The 14,221-nt window shown below is 48.9% G+C and overlaps 5 protein-coding genes across 5 annotated transcripts; 3 read left to right on the top strand and 2 right to left on the bottom strand.

The window, feature by feature from the left end:
• Positions 1-119: 119 nt before the first annotated feature.
• On the top strand, positions 120-2,241 carry PENARI_c001G05144 (MFS transporter; the record flags this gene model as incomplete). Its single annotated transcript, XM_022626524.1, has 5 exons — positions 120-186; positions 217-373; positions 555-636; positions 739-2,180; positions 2,235-2,241. 5 exons carry the CDS (start codon positions 120-122, stop codon positions 2,239-2,241), a joined length of 1,755 nt encoding a protein of 584 aa, XP_022493049.1.
• A 398-nt stretch (positions 2,242-2,639) lies between these two features.
• On the bottom strand, positions 2,640-4,718 carry PENARI_c001G08914 (amidase family protein; the record flags this gene model as incomplete). The annotated part of the gene is made up of 1 exon (XM_022626830.1): positions 2,640-4,718. One exon carries the CDS (start codon positions 4,716-4,718, stop codon positions 2,640-2,642), a length of 2,079 nt encoding a protein of 692 aa, XP_022493187.1.
• A 3,392-nt stretch (positions 4,719-8,110) lies between these two features.
• On the top strand, positions 8,111-8,642 carry PENARI_c001G01955 (uncharacterized protein; the record flags this gene model as incomplete). The annotated part of the gene is made up of 2 exons (XM_022626266.1): positions 8,111-8,438; positions 8,494-8,642. 2 exons carry the CDS (start codon positions 8,111-8,113, stop codon positions 8,640-8,642), a joined length of 477 nt encoding a protein of 158 aa, XP_022493948.1.
• A 433-nt stretch (positions 8,643-9,075) lies between these two features.
• Positions 9,076-12,552, bottom strand: PENARI_c001G11394 (uncharacterized protein; the record flags this gene model as incomplete). Its single annotated transcript, XM_022627021.1, has 1 exon — positions 9,076-12,552. The coding sequence occupies one exon, from the start codon at positions 12,550-12,552 to the stop codon at positions 9,076-9,078; it is 3,477 nt and encodes a 1,158-aa protein (XP_022493239.1).
• A 329-nt stretch (positions 12,553-12,881) lies between these two features.
• On the top strand, positions 12,882-14,106 carry PENARI_c001G05801 (uncharacterized protein; the record flags this gene model as incomplete). The annotated part of the gene is made up of 2 exons (XM_022626595.1): positions 12,882-13,036; positions 13,104-14,106. 2 exons carry the CDS (start codon positions 12,882-12,884, stop codon positions 14,104-14,106), a joined length of 1,158 nt encoding a protein of 385 aa, XP_022493609.1.
• Positions 14,107-14,221: the final 115 nt, after the last annotated feature.

The raw sequence follows: 14,221 nt of genomic DNA, 5'->3' as shown, positions 1-14,221 counted from the left end.
CAGATCAACAGCAGCGTGGACATCAGCAATGCTGGTATCAATGGACGGAACTTCACTATCTTCCTGGCTAACCAGCATTCCTAATTTTGTACAGCCAAGAATGACCGCTTCAGCTCCTGATGTGGAGGCTTGAGGGCGTAACCCAAAATCAAGAGACAGACGAGGTGGATGTTCCCACACCAGCCGGTAAGTGTATCGTTCGTTGCCTTGGATAAGAGTATTGGACTGACTGGGTTCAAAAATCCGATGCGAATGCCGCCTTCGACCTTGATCTCCTCGACGATCCTGAAGTTGAGCCTTCGGAATCCTTCTTCAATAGCACCGCTGATGACGTCCTTTTGGTCGATGATTCTCTCTTTGATATGTTCGATGGGTGAATAAAAAGAAACTTATGAAGGAAATCGCTCTTCTCGGTAGGTAGTGCTGGACCTTCATTTATCTGCATTTTAAGGGACCTACCTGCCTATATAGGACTTCGACCTCGGAGCCCACGATCCCTAAGGTCCAAGGCCCCGGGACCGGGGGTGTCCGCTGACAATGATTCATCCCCGCAGTGCCGAGTCAGGGGCTTCTAGAGGACCCCCACGGCTTCAGGCTCGGCGGTCTTGCTACCTTGCCGAGCACTCGGTCATCGAAGTCCGCAAGGACCTTTTTTCTTTTTTTAAGATGGATCAACTTTTCCCTAGCAAAAAAGAAGTGTAACCCCTTCTCTCTGTATCTCACCTCCTGTTGGTACAGGGCCTCATGGTAAACCCATCGTTATTCACTCAGGGCATGGAACGTCAGCTCGAAAAAGGACCACAGTCTCTGCCGACAAACCAAGAAGTCCAGCATATTGACATTGCTCGTGACTGGAGCGGACCAGATGATCCAGAAAATCCTCGGAATTTCTCGTTGTGCATGCGTCTCTTCGGCACGGTTACTGTGACTTCGCTGGCCTTCGTGGTGGCCTTCGCAGGGGGAATATACGCTCCAGCTCAAAATGAGTTGATTAAATCATGGGGCTGCAGCTATGAGATTGGCGTATTGCCTCTTTCTCTCTACAACCTGGGACTTTCGTTAGGTCCCATTATAGGAGCTCCGCTCTCTGAAAAATACGGCCGAAAGGCTGTCTACATCGTCAATACTCCTATCTTCATTCTCTTCATGGCCGGAGCTGGTTTCTCGAATAGCATTAGCAGTTTGATCATTTGTCGCTTTTGTGCTGGTGTTTTTGGGTCGCCAAACATCAACAATGCTTCTGCCACTATCTTAGACTACACGCCCGACCTCCATCGCGGCGTCGTTCTTGGAATGTATTATTCCATTCCGACCGTCGGTGCCACTTTGGGGCCTCTTGTTGGTGGCTTTCTTATTGAGGAACGAGGGTGGAGGTGGACACAGTGGGTTCCTATCATCGTTGCCAGTGCACTCTATATCCAGGTCCTATTCACGAAGGAAACCTACAAAGCCGTGATTTTACAACGTCGAGCAATCAGACTGGGACTTATGGACGCCTCGTCCCAGAGGATCAGCGTGCTCAAATCTTTTCGGCACTTCTTTGTTACCCTCATTCAACGCCCAATCCACATGCTTTGCACGGAGCCGATTGTAACGTTCGTCAGCTTGTACAATGGCCTCATCTACGGACTTATATACGCATTTGTGATTTCCGTGCCCTGGATCTCAACGACATATTACAATTTCGATAAAACTGGGGAAGCCCTTTCCTACCTCGGTGTTTCACTTGGAAGTCTAATTGCCTGCCTTCCATTTGCAACTGTGGACATCATGTTCTACCAAAAACACCTTCTTTTGTGGAAACAAACTCACCCGCCAAGTGAGAAGATGCCACCGGAACATCGTCTTCTTTCTGCCTTGATAGGCAGTTTCTTACTTCCAGCTTCCTTGCTTATCGCTGGCTGGACAGCCGAGAATCGCATCCATTGGATTGTCCCAATTTTCTTCCAAGGAATGGCCACGCTTGCCTGTCTATTGGTCTACGCTGGCGCTAATCTCTTCATGTTGGATTCTTACGGGCCCCTCTACGGCGCCTCAGCCTCTGGTGCCATGATGTTCAGTAGGTACCTGTTGGGCTTTGCCTTTCCAATGTTCACACTTCAAATGTTTGAAAAACTGGGCGCAGGATGGGCAACGTCCATTTTAGCCTTGTTGACGTTCGCCATGGCCCCCATACCCTGGTGCTTTCTTGTGTATGGACCACGACTGAGGGCGGCGAGCAAATATGAAACAAGTGCTTGATGTATCCTAAACTCCCCTGGAAGCGCCAGGAAAATCACGAGTTCAATCAACTTGATAAACGAGTGGCTTTGTGGCTTGTATAATTTCTTGTTGGAATTCGGATTGTACCATCTTCCCACGTATATATTCGGTCGGTATCTACATGAAGTAAGCGTCCTCGTCCCACATACACGACCAGTGATATATATGTGAGGGATAAGTATCTTTAATCGACCGAGGAACGACCATTTGGTGTCTTTTAGCTATGGTAATTGAAATTCTGGTGTAATTTTGAGCCGAGAAATGCTGGTATCATCATAATGCGGCTTTCAGTATGTCTCAGCGTAGCATCCAAAGAACTAAAAACGGATCCCTCCATGCCCTTGCACGTATCCAAATAGAATGCCATGCCCCCTTGTCTAATCAACCAGCAAAGTGTGCGCCGCATTTCTTCCATTTGCTAAAGTGGCAATGACCACAACAAGCAAATAATCCTTAGGAACTCTCGTTAACGTCGGAAAACGCTCGTGTATCTTGGGTCGACACAACAGAGTTTCCCATTTCCATTCACCCTCCGCAAGCGAGACAGCGGCAGATTTCTCACCATTGACAAAAACTTGAACGGATGACACGGGAACATCAGAGTCACTCGAATGTACGGTTCCGCTCACTGAGACCTGACGATAGATCTCCTCTTCGAGATTCTCCGGGGTTACCCACGTGGCTGATCGAATATCGAGAATCGGTTTGGCCTTGATCGAGCCTTTGGTGGAGGGAGAGAGCAGCGGTATATGGTCCGATGGTATCGACGGAGTCAACCTTGGGGGTGTGCGAGCTCGAGATGCTGTCTCATACGCGTAGGCATATCGCAACATATCATTATCTTTCCAAGCTTTGCATACGAATGTCAAACCCACAGGCATTTCCTTTTCTTCAATGATGCCCATTGGAACTGTAATGCAAGGGATCCCAACATGCTTGAGAGCCCGACCGCCATTGGCGTACTTGATGCCATCTTGTAAAGCATGAAGCATCGATTGGAGGTTTTCGTCAGCATCTGCAAGAGGAACATCGCCATTGGTAGGGAACACCATCAAGTCAAAGTCATTGCTATCCATCCAATCTTCGAAATCTCGCTTTCGCATTGCCTCTAGGGCTTTCAGGGCTGTCTCGACCTCGGGGAAGGTATAAAGTGTGTGCTGCCTGTTTCTGACAGAGTCAATCATCTCCGGGTAGCGGACCTGGTTCTGCGCCTCGGTGTGCTTAGACGGGTCATCCATAGGGGCGATGTGAGGATGGATCTTATTTGGGTCACATTCTGTCAGATTTGGGCACGTTTTATCCCCATTCATTCTCAAGAAGTCATCCCACCCCGTGGCAATCATTTGACACCGCTCAGTACTAGTCCATTCCTGCGACATTCCTGGCACATTGCAGCTTTGGCCTGGAAAATCCTGCTTCATATAATTCTCAAGCAGCGGAAAATCCGTTTCGACAACTGTAGCTCCGAATGACTCCAGCGTGGCTCTGGCTTTCTCCCATAGCTGTTGAACGGCTTCGATGCACACATGGTGTGGCTTGGCATATGGCACACCAATAAAGCATCGTGGAACAGCGATTCTTTTTCCAACAAGTGCATTTGGGTCCTTCAAATCCTGGTAGTTGGCTGGCCGCACTTCTGAAGCTTTTGGAATGGGAACAAACTTTTGATTCCGCCAGAAGTCAACGCCGCGAGCAGCTTCCAAATCATCGGCCACGATAACATCAAGAACAGAAAGCAAATCCTCCATTGATCTTGTGTGAGGAACAATAACGTCACATGTTGGATAAAGGGGCCATTGTCCCCTATTCGGTATCACACCGCGTGAAGGCGAATACCCAACCAGAGCATTACTCGATGCAGGTGAACGACCTGAAGAGACAGTTTCTCCGGCGAACCCAAAGGCTGCAAAGCTGGCCGCAGTAGAGGTACCACAGCCACTTGAGGAGCCAGACGCATATGCTGTAGTGGAATAGAGAAGGTTGTAGGGACTTTCGGCTCTGCCGTAGAGACCGCGCTGGGCGCCTCCATCCGCCATTGGTGGCATGTTTGTTTTTCCAAGTATCACTGCTCCGGCTTGTCGTAGAAGCGAGACAATAGCTGCATCCTCGGAGGAGATCAAGTTGGTAAAGGCTGGTGAACCGGCCGCGACGGTCATACCTTTGACCATGAAGCTGTCTTTGACCGTGAACGGAATCCCTTCCAGGGCCCTTGGGGTTTGGCCACTTGCTCTGTAATCATCTGATTGTTGGGCTTCCTCGAACGCCCTTGGATTGAGGACACAGACCGAGTTCAGGGACGGTCCTCGGTAATCGTAGACACCAATCCGGTGAAGATAGAGCGAGACGAGCTGAACGCTTGTGATGGCACGAATTTCCAAAGCATGGAGAAGATCTTTTATACTGGCTTCGGCAAGGTTCAGAGTCCCGCGTGGTTGTGAGACGTCGGGGCTTGGCATCATGTCTAGTTTCGGGTTTAAGAATGAAGATGAGAGAGGAAGGGTGAAGCGAATGAGAAGATGACGCCGAATGCACAGAATAGCAGTCGTTGACAGTCTTTAAATATCCAAGGTGACTGTTTTATCTCTATTCCACTGCAATCCTTAATTCTATACTCTGTATACTCTGTACTGCGGACTATAGTCCGCTGTGTGGAGTCAGAGGTGGCTTTTGATTGGTCACATCGCTTGATCGCCCTCGACTTGTTACGGCGAGTTTGACAATCCAATCGCACGTCGCAATAAGGCTGATGTTAAACTCGCCTTATTGGATTGATGGAGCTGATGGAGCTCAGGGCAACTCGAGCCGGAAATATAAAGTCGAGGCGAACCTTGTTGTGTTTGGTTCATATCAATTCGGGAGTATAAACAAGCTATAGCTTAAATTGGTCAATTTAGCAATCGACCAAAGAAATTCCAACAAGTCATTTATATCATATTGCAATATTTAAATGTAATTAAAGGTTCCTGTCTTAAACATCTTGTTTCTAGCATCTTACTGTTGGAACGTGTTAGCCCTTAACAGCACATCCAGGATTTCACCCGCCGAGGTAAAATGAGATATGCACGGATGCCAATCAAGATTGAATCGCCAGAGGAGTATAGCTACAATCTTTCCGAAAGGTCTGTCGCTGATCAGTCGCTTGGCTCCCTCGGGCTGAACATCCCGAGCCTCACCATTTTGTACAATGAGCACCAGGATGACTCCCAACTTTGAAAAGTCATAGTACCCGGTGCCGGCTCGAACAAGGATAATGTTCTCATAACCGGTGACGCGGCTGGAGCTCTGTTCATCACTGAGACTTCGCAATTGACACCGGACGATCACATCGCGGTCGTGCGACCAAACTATGCAACCGACCACGAGACTCCACGGGCGATTGGGTGTCACATCAGCTTTGTTGACTTCTAATTCGAATCTGGCTTCTACCCGGATGTGGCCTTCATTGAATCCTGCATCACCCCTAAGACCAAGATGGTCTCTATCACCTGTCCACCCAACCCCACTGGTACCCTCATTTCTAGAGAGATTTTAGACGAGCTCGTCGCCATTACGAAGAAGAACTGCTTTCTGCTGGTGGATAAAACATTACCGGGACGTGCACTATGGCGTACAGCTTCCCGGTGCAGCATCTCTTGGTGACCACGTCCTAAGTGTTAGCTCTCTGTCCAAATCGTTTAGCATGCCAAGTATTCGACTGGGACGGTTTATAAACGCAGAACAAAAACCTCAGGAGTATTTCCTAAGGAGCAGATCAGCATCAGTGGAAGCGTCATCAAATGGAGTGCTACCCAGCTTTTGCCGGACAGACAGACTATTTTGGGTCTGGCGAACAAAGTGATGGAGACTAGGATTGATACGATTAGATCCTGGATTGAGAAGGAAGATCTTCTGGGGTGGATCGAACCTGCTAGTGGAGTGGTGTGCTTCCCTCGGATGAGGAAAGAACCAGCTGGCGGCACAGCTCCTTTCTATGAAAGACTGTTGAAGTATCAAACATATGTCGGACTGGGTCACTGGTTTGAGATGCCTGATACCCTTTTCGCCCTTGGTTTCGGCTGGCCAACTAGGGAGTAACTTATTGGTGGTATGGAGGCTTTTTCCAGAGCTTTGAGGGACAATGATTGAGATATGCCTGACGGGGACAATGCTCTTGATTTCTTTAATTATCGATGGTATTCATCCTGCATGCTGCATCTCTTGCCAATTATACGCTTCTCCTTTCTCTTCGTTTCTAGAATTTTGTTAGGAGCGGCAACCAGGTGCGACAATATAGCTAGCTGAATTAGGGTCAGGTAATTGCCTCAGGGGCCGGGAGCTTCAGATACAGTGAACATTTTCCTGGCTTTCAATAGAATCCATCATAACTGACAGTACCAGCCTATAGCAGACTATGCCGAGTCACTGAATTAGTGCTATGGGTGGCTCTGCGACCACCAAAGAAGAGACGGTGACACAGAGTGCTAGAGGAAGAAAGCCAAAGTAAGCTGTTGTTGAGATCCATGTGAATATGTATACATTGGGCCATAAGCATTCAGTACCCGGTACATGTATGCTCACGCTGCGCCCGATTCCCGAGGGAATGTAAGCATGGTATCAATACTATTTGCTGCTAGCCACCTCGGAAATGGCAGAGTGGTTGCAAAAGTAGATATTCGTGGGATTATTGGGATTGAACATTGGTAACGTGTAGTCCAGGTGCAAGTATAACTATTGCTTCGGGAAGCGATGGGCTCCAGGGGGTATAGGCTGGGTTAGAGCTTTAGTTTATTCGTCTTACCTTCTGTGGCTGTTAGAAAAGGGCAGATATACGGCAACGGTGAGAGTTCAGAAATTGTTGTAGCCTAGCTGGCGCACTGAGGTTACATCAATCATGCGATCTATTCCAAAAAGAGTACAAAAATATCAAGCGAAGAAAGGAGGGGAAAGTTCCAGTACATGTGACTAAAGCCTCGTCTATATGTGTCTCAGATTTATTTCAAATCTCGCTGGGGCAAGCTGTTTGGGATAAGCCCTGATTCACGTTTCTGTGAGCCAAAGTCGGAGAGTATGTCCTTCATAGTTAGATAAATCGGGTGCCTCTACTCCCTGAAGGATATGGACGCACAAGTACAGACTGTCTGATGAAACGTTTTAAGTACTGGATAGATTTCTGCGGTAGCCATCCATCATCCAACCGGCTAATATCGCTGAGATTAGGGACAGGCTAAGAGCATATGAAACTACAGATTGAGGTTGCACCAAGAGAAAATGGATATAGACCCCTGACCTCTTCCGCTTCTCTAATTCGATCATATTGATTACTTCTATCAAACCAGCACCCTAGGGCTGATGTTCGGCTTCGGATGCTTAGCCCCCAAACTTACTTAAAGATCTCCGTGGATGACCCATACCATATGCCTTGTTTTGAGACTTTACCTATCTGCGTCTCCCTGTATTTAGTAAGTCACATTAGGGAAGTACTCTGTCGTTATAGCATTAGGTCATCCTACTATGCATGACAAGTGGTGTTATGGGAAGAAGCATGTTACGTGAGATAAGCTAGCATCCATGCAAAGAATTAGTACCTTGTCAGAGGGCTGGATGTAATTGGATTGCAGGAATTGACTCAGTTGACAGACCCTGAAGGGTGTGATGGCCTGACTTGCTCAAAGTGAGATATAAATACCGTAGGTACTGCCAAAGTCATGTTTAGAAGTTGTTCCTCATATCAATCATCACAAATGAAACATCTTGAAATCACTCAACCCTAGATCAAAGCAAGTACAAACTGTATCACTGTATCACATGACAACGCGTCAACAAACCACAAATGTTGTCCCAAACTCTCCTCCGTACACTCTTCATCACCATGTCTGTCGCAGCTTGTGTACTGGCTCTCTCCCCTCGGTCCGCCATCCACGAGGATGAACTTGACCGCTACGACGCTTTCCTGTCCAGCCTTCAAGATTCCCACTTTATGGACATGTACCTCGAAAACAGCCGAGTCAAGATCGATGTCTATGAGCACCCGTCCAACGAGCTCGCGCTTTCCGAACACTTCACTCCAAGCGACACTGCAAACCAGTACTTTGACCAAGAGGGACAGCGTGCTCAAGAGGTATTGCAGCCAGCAACGGCTTCGGATGACACGGTACACAACTCGACGTTGGAAAAGCGATCGGACAACAGCTGCCCACGTACTAACAGTCTGCTCAACAGGGACGCATCGGTTCTTGAGAAACGCGTCTCCAGGTGCTACCAGTTCTGTGGAACGATTGCCAACTGCCGTGGAAACAATGGGTGTCCTCACTGCTATGCTGTTCGACAAGGGTGTTTGTGGCAGAAATGGTGCCGTTAGGTTTAAGGGCTGCCGTGCTGGGTTGATGGCTCGCGAGGGATGATAACATATTTTTGTTACAAAACTTTCTACGACTGAAAACTTGTCTGGTGGATTGCATTCAACATGCAATACATGCAGTTTATCATCCGTTCCTACTATGACTACTGGTGTTAACGTGTTGTATTCAACATGCAACAGTTTGCATTGATCCATCATTACAATCAACAAAACTTTTCCTCTCCTTCTGACGTGCACATGGATCAAATGTAGAAGTCAAAATCATTCTGCCTGCGTGTACGACACGTACGCGGAATTGATTCTCAATGGCCACGAGGCTCTTCTCTAGCGTTGTGGTATTAATCACACTTCACTACCAGACAAATATCAGATGCGATGTATCTTCTAGGCTTCACCTCATCCCCAACACGCCAGAAACCGGGTATCCTCAAATGAAAACGGAACCAGCAACCCATATAGAAAAAGACACAAACAAATCACTCGAATAACATCTTCAACTCCTCAATCTTATCCTTCTTCTTATCTTCGTCACCATCGTCACCACCAACCCTCAGCCCGAGTGACCCTGCAATGTTCATCTTACGTTCCTGGACGCGCAACATGCGGCCCTCAATGGAGTCTTTGACTATGAACCGTGTGACGGAGACATCCCGAGTTTGACCCATTCGGTGGACGCGATCGATGGCTTGGGCTTCGATTGCGAAACTCCACCATGGATCCATGACGAAGACGTGGCTAGCCGCTGTAAGGTTGAGGCCGACACCACCGGCACGGAGGGAGATGAGGAGGACTGAAGGTGCTGGGATTTTGGCACGACCCTCTCCCCCTGGAGTATCATCTTCTGGATCGATGATATCGTCATCGGTGTAGCTTTCTTCTTTTGTGAATTCGGCTAAGACTGCAGCACGGGCCTTTTGTGGCATTGTGCCGTCGAGTCGGAGATGGGAGATTCCAACTTTGGAGAGCTGGGGGCCGATGAGGTCTAGGAATGAGGTAAATTGGGAGAAGACGACGGATTTTGTGTTAGGGGGAATGCGGGAGAGATGGTTGATGAGAGCGTGGATCTTGGCGGAGGTATGGGCGGATGGAGACAGAGGATAGATGCGACGGAGAGAGATGCGAGGGGCCGGCTGGGAGCTGGTTGGTGGTATGCTGCTCACGATATCGTCGTCGAGAGGGACCGAGTGCGAGGACGGATGCCGAACTACCTCGAAGATGTTCTTTGCGTCGACTGGGGCACGACAGTTGAAGCATCTTGCCTGGACGTTCTTGTTCATCTGGTGTTGCATGAAGTCTTCGAGACATTTTTTGCAAGCACTATGCCAACATGCGGTCACCGCAGGGTCGATCATAGGCTCTTCACAGCAGATAGGGCATTCTCCGCTGGACTCAGTTTGGATTTGACGGAGAGCATGTGTTGTAAATTTAACTGTTGCCCCTGAGCATTCTTGGGATTCGGCATTCTCATTTTCAGCATTGAACTGGTCGATCAGCTCTTGAAGATCCATGTCATCTTTCAGCTCATTCGTGGCATCGGCGGCCACTGCTCTATCCTCTTCATCTGCAACAATTGATTTGTTACGTGTCAGCACAGGATGGCAGCAGGTCTGACGAAGTCGAAGGATTTGAGCAAAGATAGTGGTATACGATTTCAAAAGTGTGCCAGCCTCGACATTATCGTTGTAGGTTCGTTTGGCACGTGTGAATATACAGTCATAAATCTCTCGTTCTTGGGTTGGAAGTTCTACTTCCTCGATGGTAATGGTCTTCCGCGGTAAGGGAACCAATGGCTCGCCTTCGGGGGTCTTCATCGACTTGGTTCGTCGAAGCACAAGTGGCTCTAGCACGCTTTGAACCACGTTCAGGGCACGCACGTACTCTTTCGATTCAAATGGCACGGTGATGAAAGTCTTCCAGAAAGAAAAATTACTCCATGGTTCGACTTTGAGGAAACGCACTAGACTAAATAGGTCTTCGAGTCGATTGACAATCGGTGTACCGGTCAGAGCCCATCGATGGGCTGCCATCAGCTCACAGCATGCTTGTGCTGATTTGGAGCGACGGTTCTTGATGACATGGGCTTCGTCAAGGATTATTCGGAAGAAGTTGACAGAGAACAGACCCCCAGTTGCGCTGGGTCCCAGCGCAGACTGGAGAGCGAGTTGGCGGAACTCCGATAGTACCACACCATAGCTGGTGACAATCACTTGAGGTGCCGTTGCATGTTTGGATTCACAGCATATCTCCCTCAAGTTCATAGCCTTGTCTGCTCCATAATATACGAGAACTCTCAATGTTCCGGCTTTCAATGCCTCGCTTTCCCATTGAGAGATCAACGAAGTTGGGGCAACCACTAATGTGGTATATGGCGCAGGAACCACTCCAGTGGAGGCTGGCATCCTTGCTAGATCATTCACTGAGGCAATACCATTCGCGACTTGCGGATCTGGCTCAATTCTGTGAGAATGAACCAAACTGAGCATCTCGATCGTTTTACCAAGTCCCATCTCGTCGGCCAGGATTCCACCCTGGCAGCGTTGTTCCTGTGCAGGAAAGTCGACGCTTAGATCGCCCGAATATGGATTGACGTAGAAGTGATCAATCTCTGGAACCTGAGGTAGATCATTGTCATCCACATCCTTCGTGGGCCACGTGTACTCCTCCCATAAGGGATGCATCGACTTCTCTCGGGCTTGATTTGAGTCTTGCTCTTTGGAGAGCATCCAATGGAGAGCCTGACGTTGATATTTCCTTAAATCAAGCGAGAAGCTGGGCGCGGGATCGGCCCCGGGCATGTTAAAATCGAATGACTGGGCCTTGCGGTAGAGAGCATCCAGTTGGTCTTCCTCCAGTTCTTCGGTTTGATCTTCCTCGGAGGAGTCGTTGGGATCTTTAGTCGACTTTGACTTATCTTTCTTGGCGCTATCATACTGGTCCGCAATTTCGGCTGCACGCAGAAGACCATCTCTTTTATGTTTTTCTGTAGTCGGGTTGGTCGAGGTGGGATGAAGATTGATCTCATGGAACAATTTCACAAGAGCCACTTGGCGCAGTCGCAAATTCTTTTCTTCGGTGCTCTCCTTCTCCTCGAACAAGCCAGTCGACCTATTGTCATCCTTGTGCAGCGCAGCAAAAGCCCCGCGTTGAAATGCCTCTCGGCGCATGAAGACTCGCAATTGCAAGTAAATTGTATCATTGACGCGGACCCTGTCGGGTACGAACACGCAGACGCCTTCGAAACGACAGATCTTCTGGTCAATCAGGGTAGACACCCACTCAGCTATCTCGTGGGGAAGTCGTCCGATTTCTTGACCAGACGTGTTGGTGAAGCGGGTGAGAACATCGCTCTTATGGTTCATGAATGATTTGCCCCCACGACCGCGTTTTAATGTCGGCTGAGATCGAGCTCGCTCGATGTTCACGATTTCCCCATGCTTAAGACACGCTGGCCCACTCCTCGTTGCCCATCCACCGACCCCAAATGCCCCAACATATCGGGAAAGAGGTTGCTTTGGAACGAGGGATTCAATTGTCATTAAACCACTCTTTGACTGCTGAGTGATGGATTCCCGCGACCTCCCAGTTCCAGGTTCAGCTTTCATTTGAAGTCCATTTTGTTGACCTCGGCTGGCGGAGATGGAGTTGATCCCCCGGGGCTTCTTCCATGATCCATCGAAGTATATGTTCACAGCTCGTTCAATATTGTATGAGGCGGCTTTTCGGATAGTTGCGATGGACTCGGATGGCAGTGTTTCTCCAATGATGCTAGTAAATAGCTTAACATCGAATTCACTCTCTGCTTTATCTTCTGCAGGTAATCGGTCGAGGCTTCCTTCGGCGTGACTGAGGAACGACGCGTTGGTGTCTCGGGTTTGGATCGGTAAAGGCGAGGGTGGAATGTCGGAAAAGAAACGCTGCCTCTTTAACGGCGGTTGCTCTCCATCATGGCTCATATTGGATGGAGCATGCGGCTAAATCATGGAAGAAGGTGAAGAGTCGATTCCGGAGACGCGCCAGAGAAACGCGAAGTCAGGTGGATCGACGTCAGCAAAAAGTTGCAATTAAAAGCCCATGCACTGCAGGAAATATAAGTAGAACTACATCATTCTATTCAGTACATCTCACTCTATATAGTCAAATACAACATTTATCTCCTTTCAGTGCAACTCTGAGCATCCAAGTCTCGCTGACAAAGACGATCCACGAGCCAATACTTTTTGCCCGATTACATCTTCTCTCTTTTTTTGAGGTCGCGAGTCGCAACTCAAGCCTCAACTTTGACATGTCTTTTCTCGCTCGGCCATGCCGAAGAGCGAGTAGAATAAGTCTGCAAAGCTTCCAATCAAGGCGAAACTTCAGCCGGACACAAGCTGTCGCCGCACCTATCACCGCTGAAGAAGTCCAAGGCGCTCACAAATATTGCGTCGCTCTGCTCTCGTATGCTTCACCAAGTCATGGACTCCTCAAACCAGTCCAAGTAACTAATCAAGACCTCCCCGAACAGCAAATATGACCGCCCCTCCTACACATTGAGCACCTTCGTCCCGCGCCATGCGCAATCCTTCTACATCGCGCTGCGCGCATTGAACGTTTCCCTCTCCATGATCCCAGACACAACCTCATCCCCAACAATCGGCCTAATGCGCCTCCAATTCTGGCGCGATGCCGTAACAAAAATCCTAGCGGGCACGCCGCCAAAAGAACCCGTCGCCATCTTGCTCGCCTCCGCCATCTCCGATCTCCACGAGCGCACGCAGGGCCGGGCGCGGATCAGCAAGGGCTGGTTGACTCGCATAATCAACTCGCGAGAACAGACGTTAACAAATGATCCATATACGAATATTGCCGCGCTAGAGTCCTATGCTGAGAATACCTACTCGACACTTATGTATTTGACGCTTTCTGCCCTTCCCATGGCATCTGTAACGGCCGACCATGTTGCGTCGCATATTGGAAAGGCTGTTGGGATTGCAGCTGTATTGCGTGGACTGCCTTTTGTTGCGTTTCCCACACAGCCTGCTCAGTCGCCTTCTGGTGGTGCTGCGAATAGCCTAATGGGTGGTGGTGCGAAGCAAGGTGCTGTGATGTTGCCTTTGGATGTTATGGCGCAGGCGGGTGTTAAGGAAGAAGAGGTTCTTCGACGGGGAGCTGAGGCTGAGGGTCTTCGGGATGCAGTCTTCACGGTTGCGACGCGGGCGAGTGATCATCTGATTACCGTGCAGCAGATGCTGAACAATCTCCGTGCCGGAGAAGATGTGGGCCACGACTTCGAGCATGAGGGTGAAGAGGGTCATGAGTATAGTGTCTCTGATGCTCGAAGTGGTGAGTCGCCTCTAGATGAGATCAACCGGGCCTTTGGTGTCTTCATGCCGGCCGTGGGCACGAGATTGTGGCTCGATCGCCTTGAGAAGCATGACTTTGATGTTTTTAGTCCGGAGCTGCTTCGATCTGACTGGAGACTTCCGTGGAAGGCTTATATGGCGTTCCGACGGAAGTCTTTTGATTAGGGCTTGTTATTTTAGCCTTGTACAACATGTATCTATATGCTTCAATAGACCTGTCCCCTCTAGTACATTAGGAAGATATCAAAACAACATTACGATGCAAAATAAATAAATCAAA

Source organism: Penicillium arizonense (genome assembly GCF_001773325.1).
Source record: "Penicillium arizonense strain CBS 141311 chromosome Unknown PENARI_contig001, whole genome shotgun sequence".
Classification (NCBI taxonomy): Eukaryota; Fungi; Ascomycota; class Eurotiomycetes; order Eurotiales; family Aspergillaceae; genus Penicillium; species Penicillium arizonense.
Note: the sequence above shows the minus strand (reverse complement) of the source record. Positions and strands in the feature narration are given on the sequence as shown.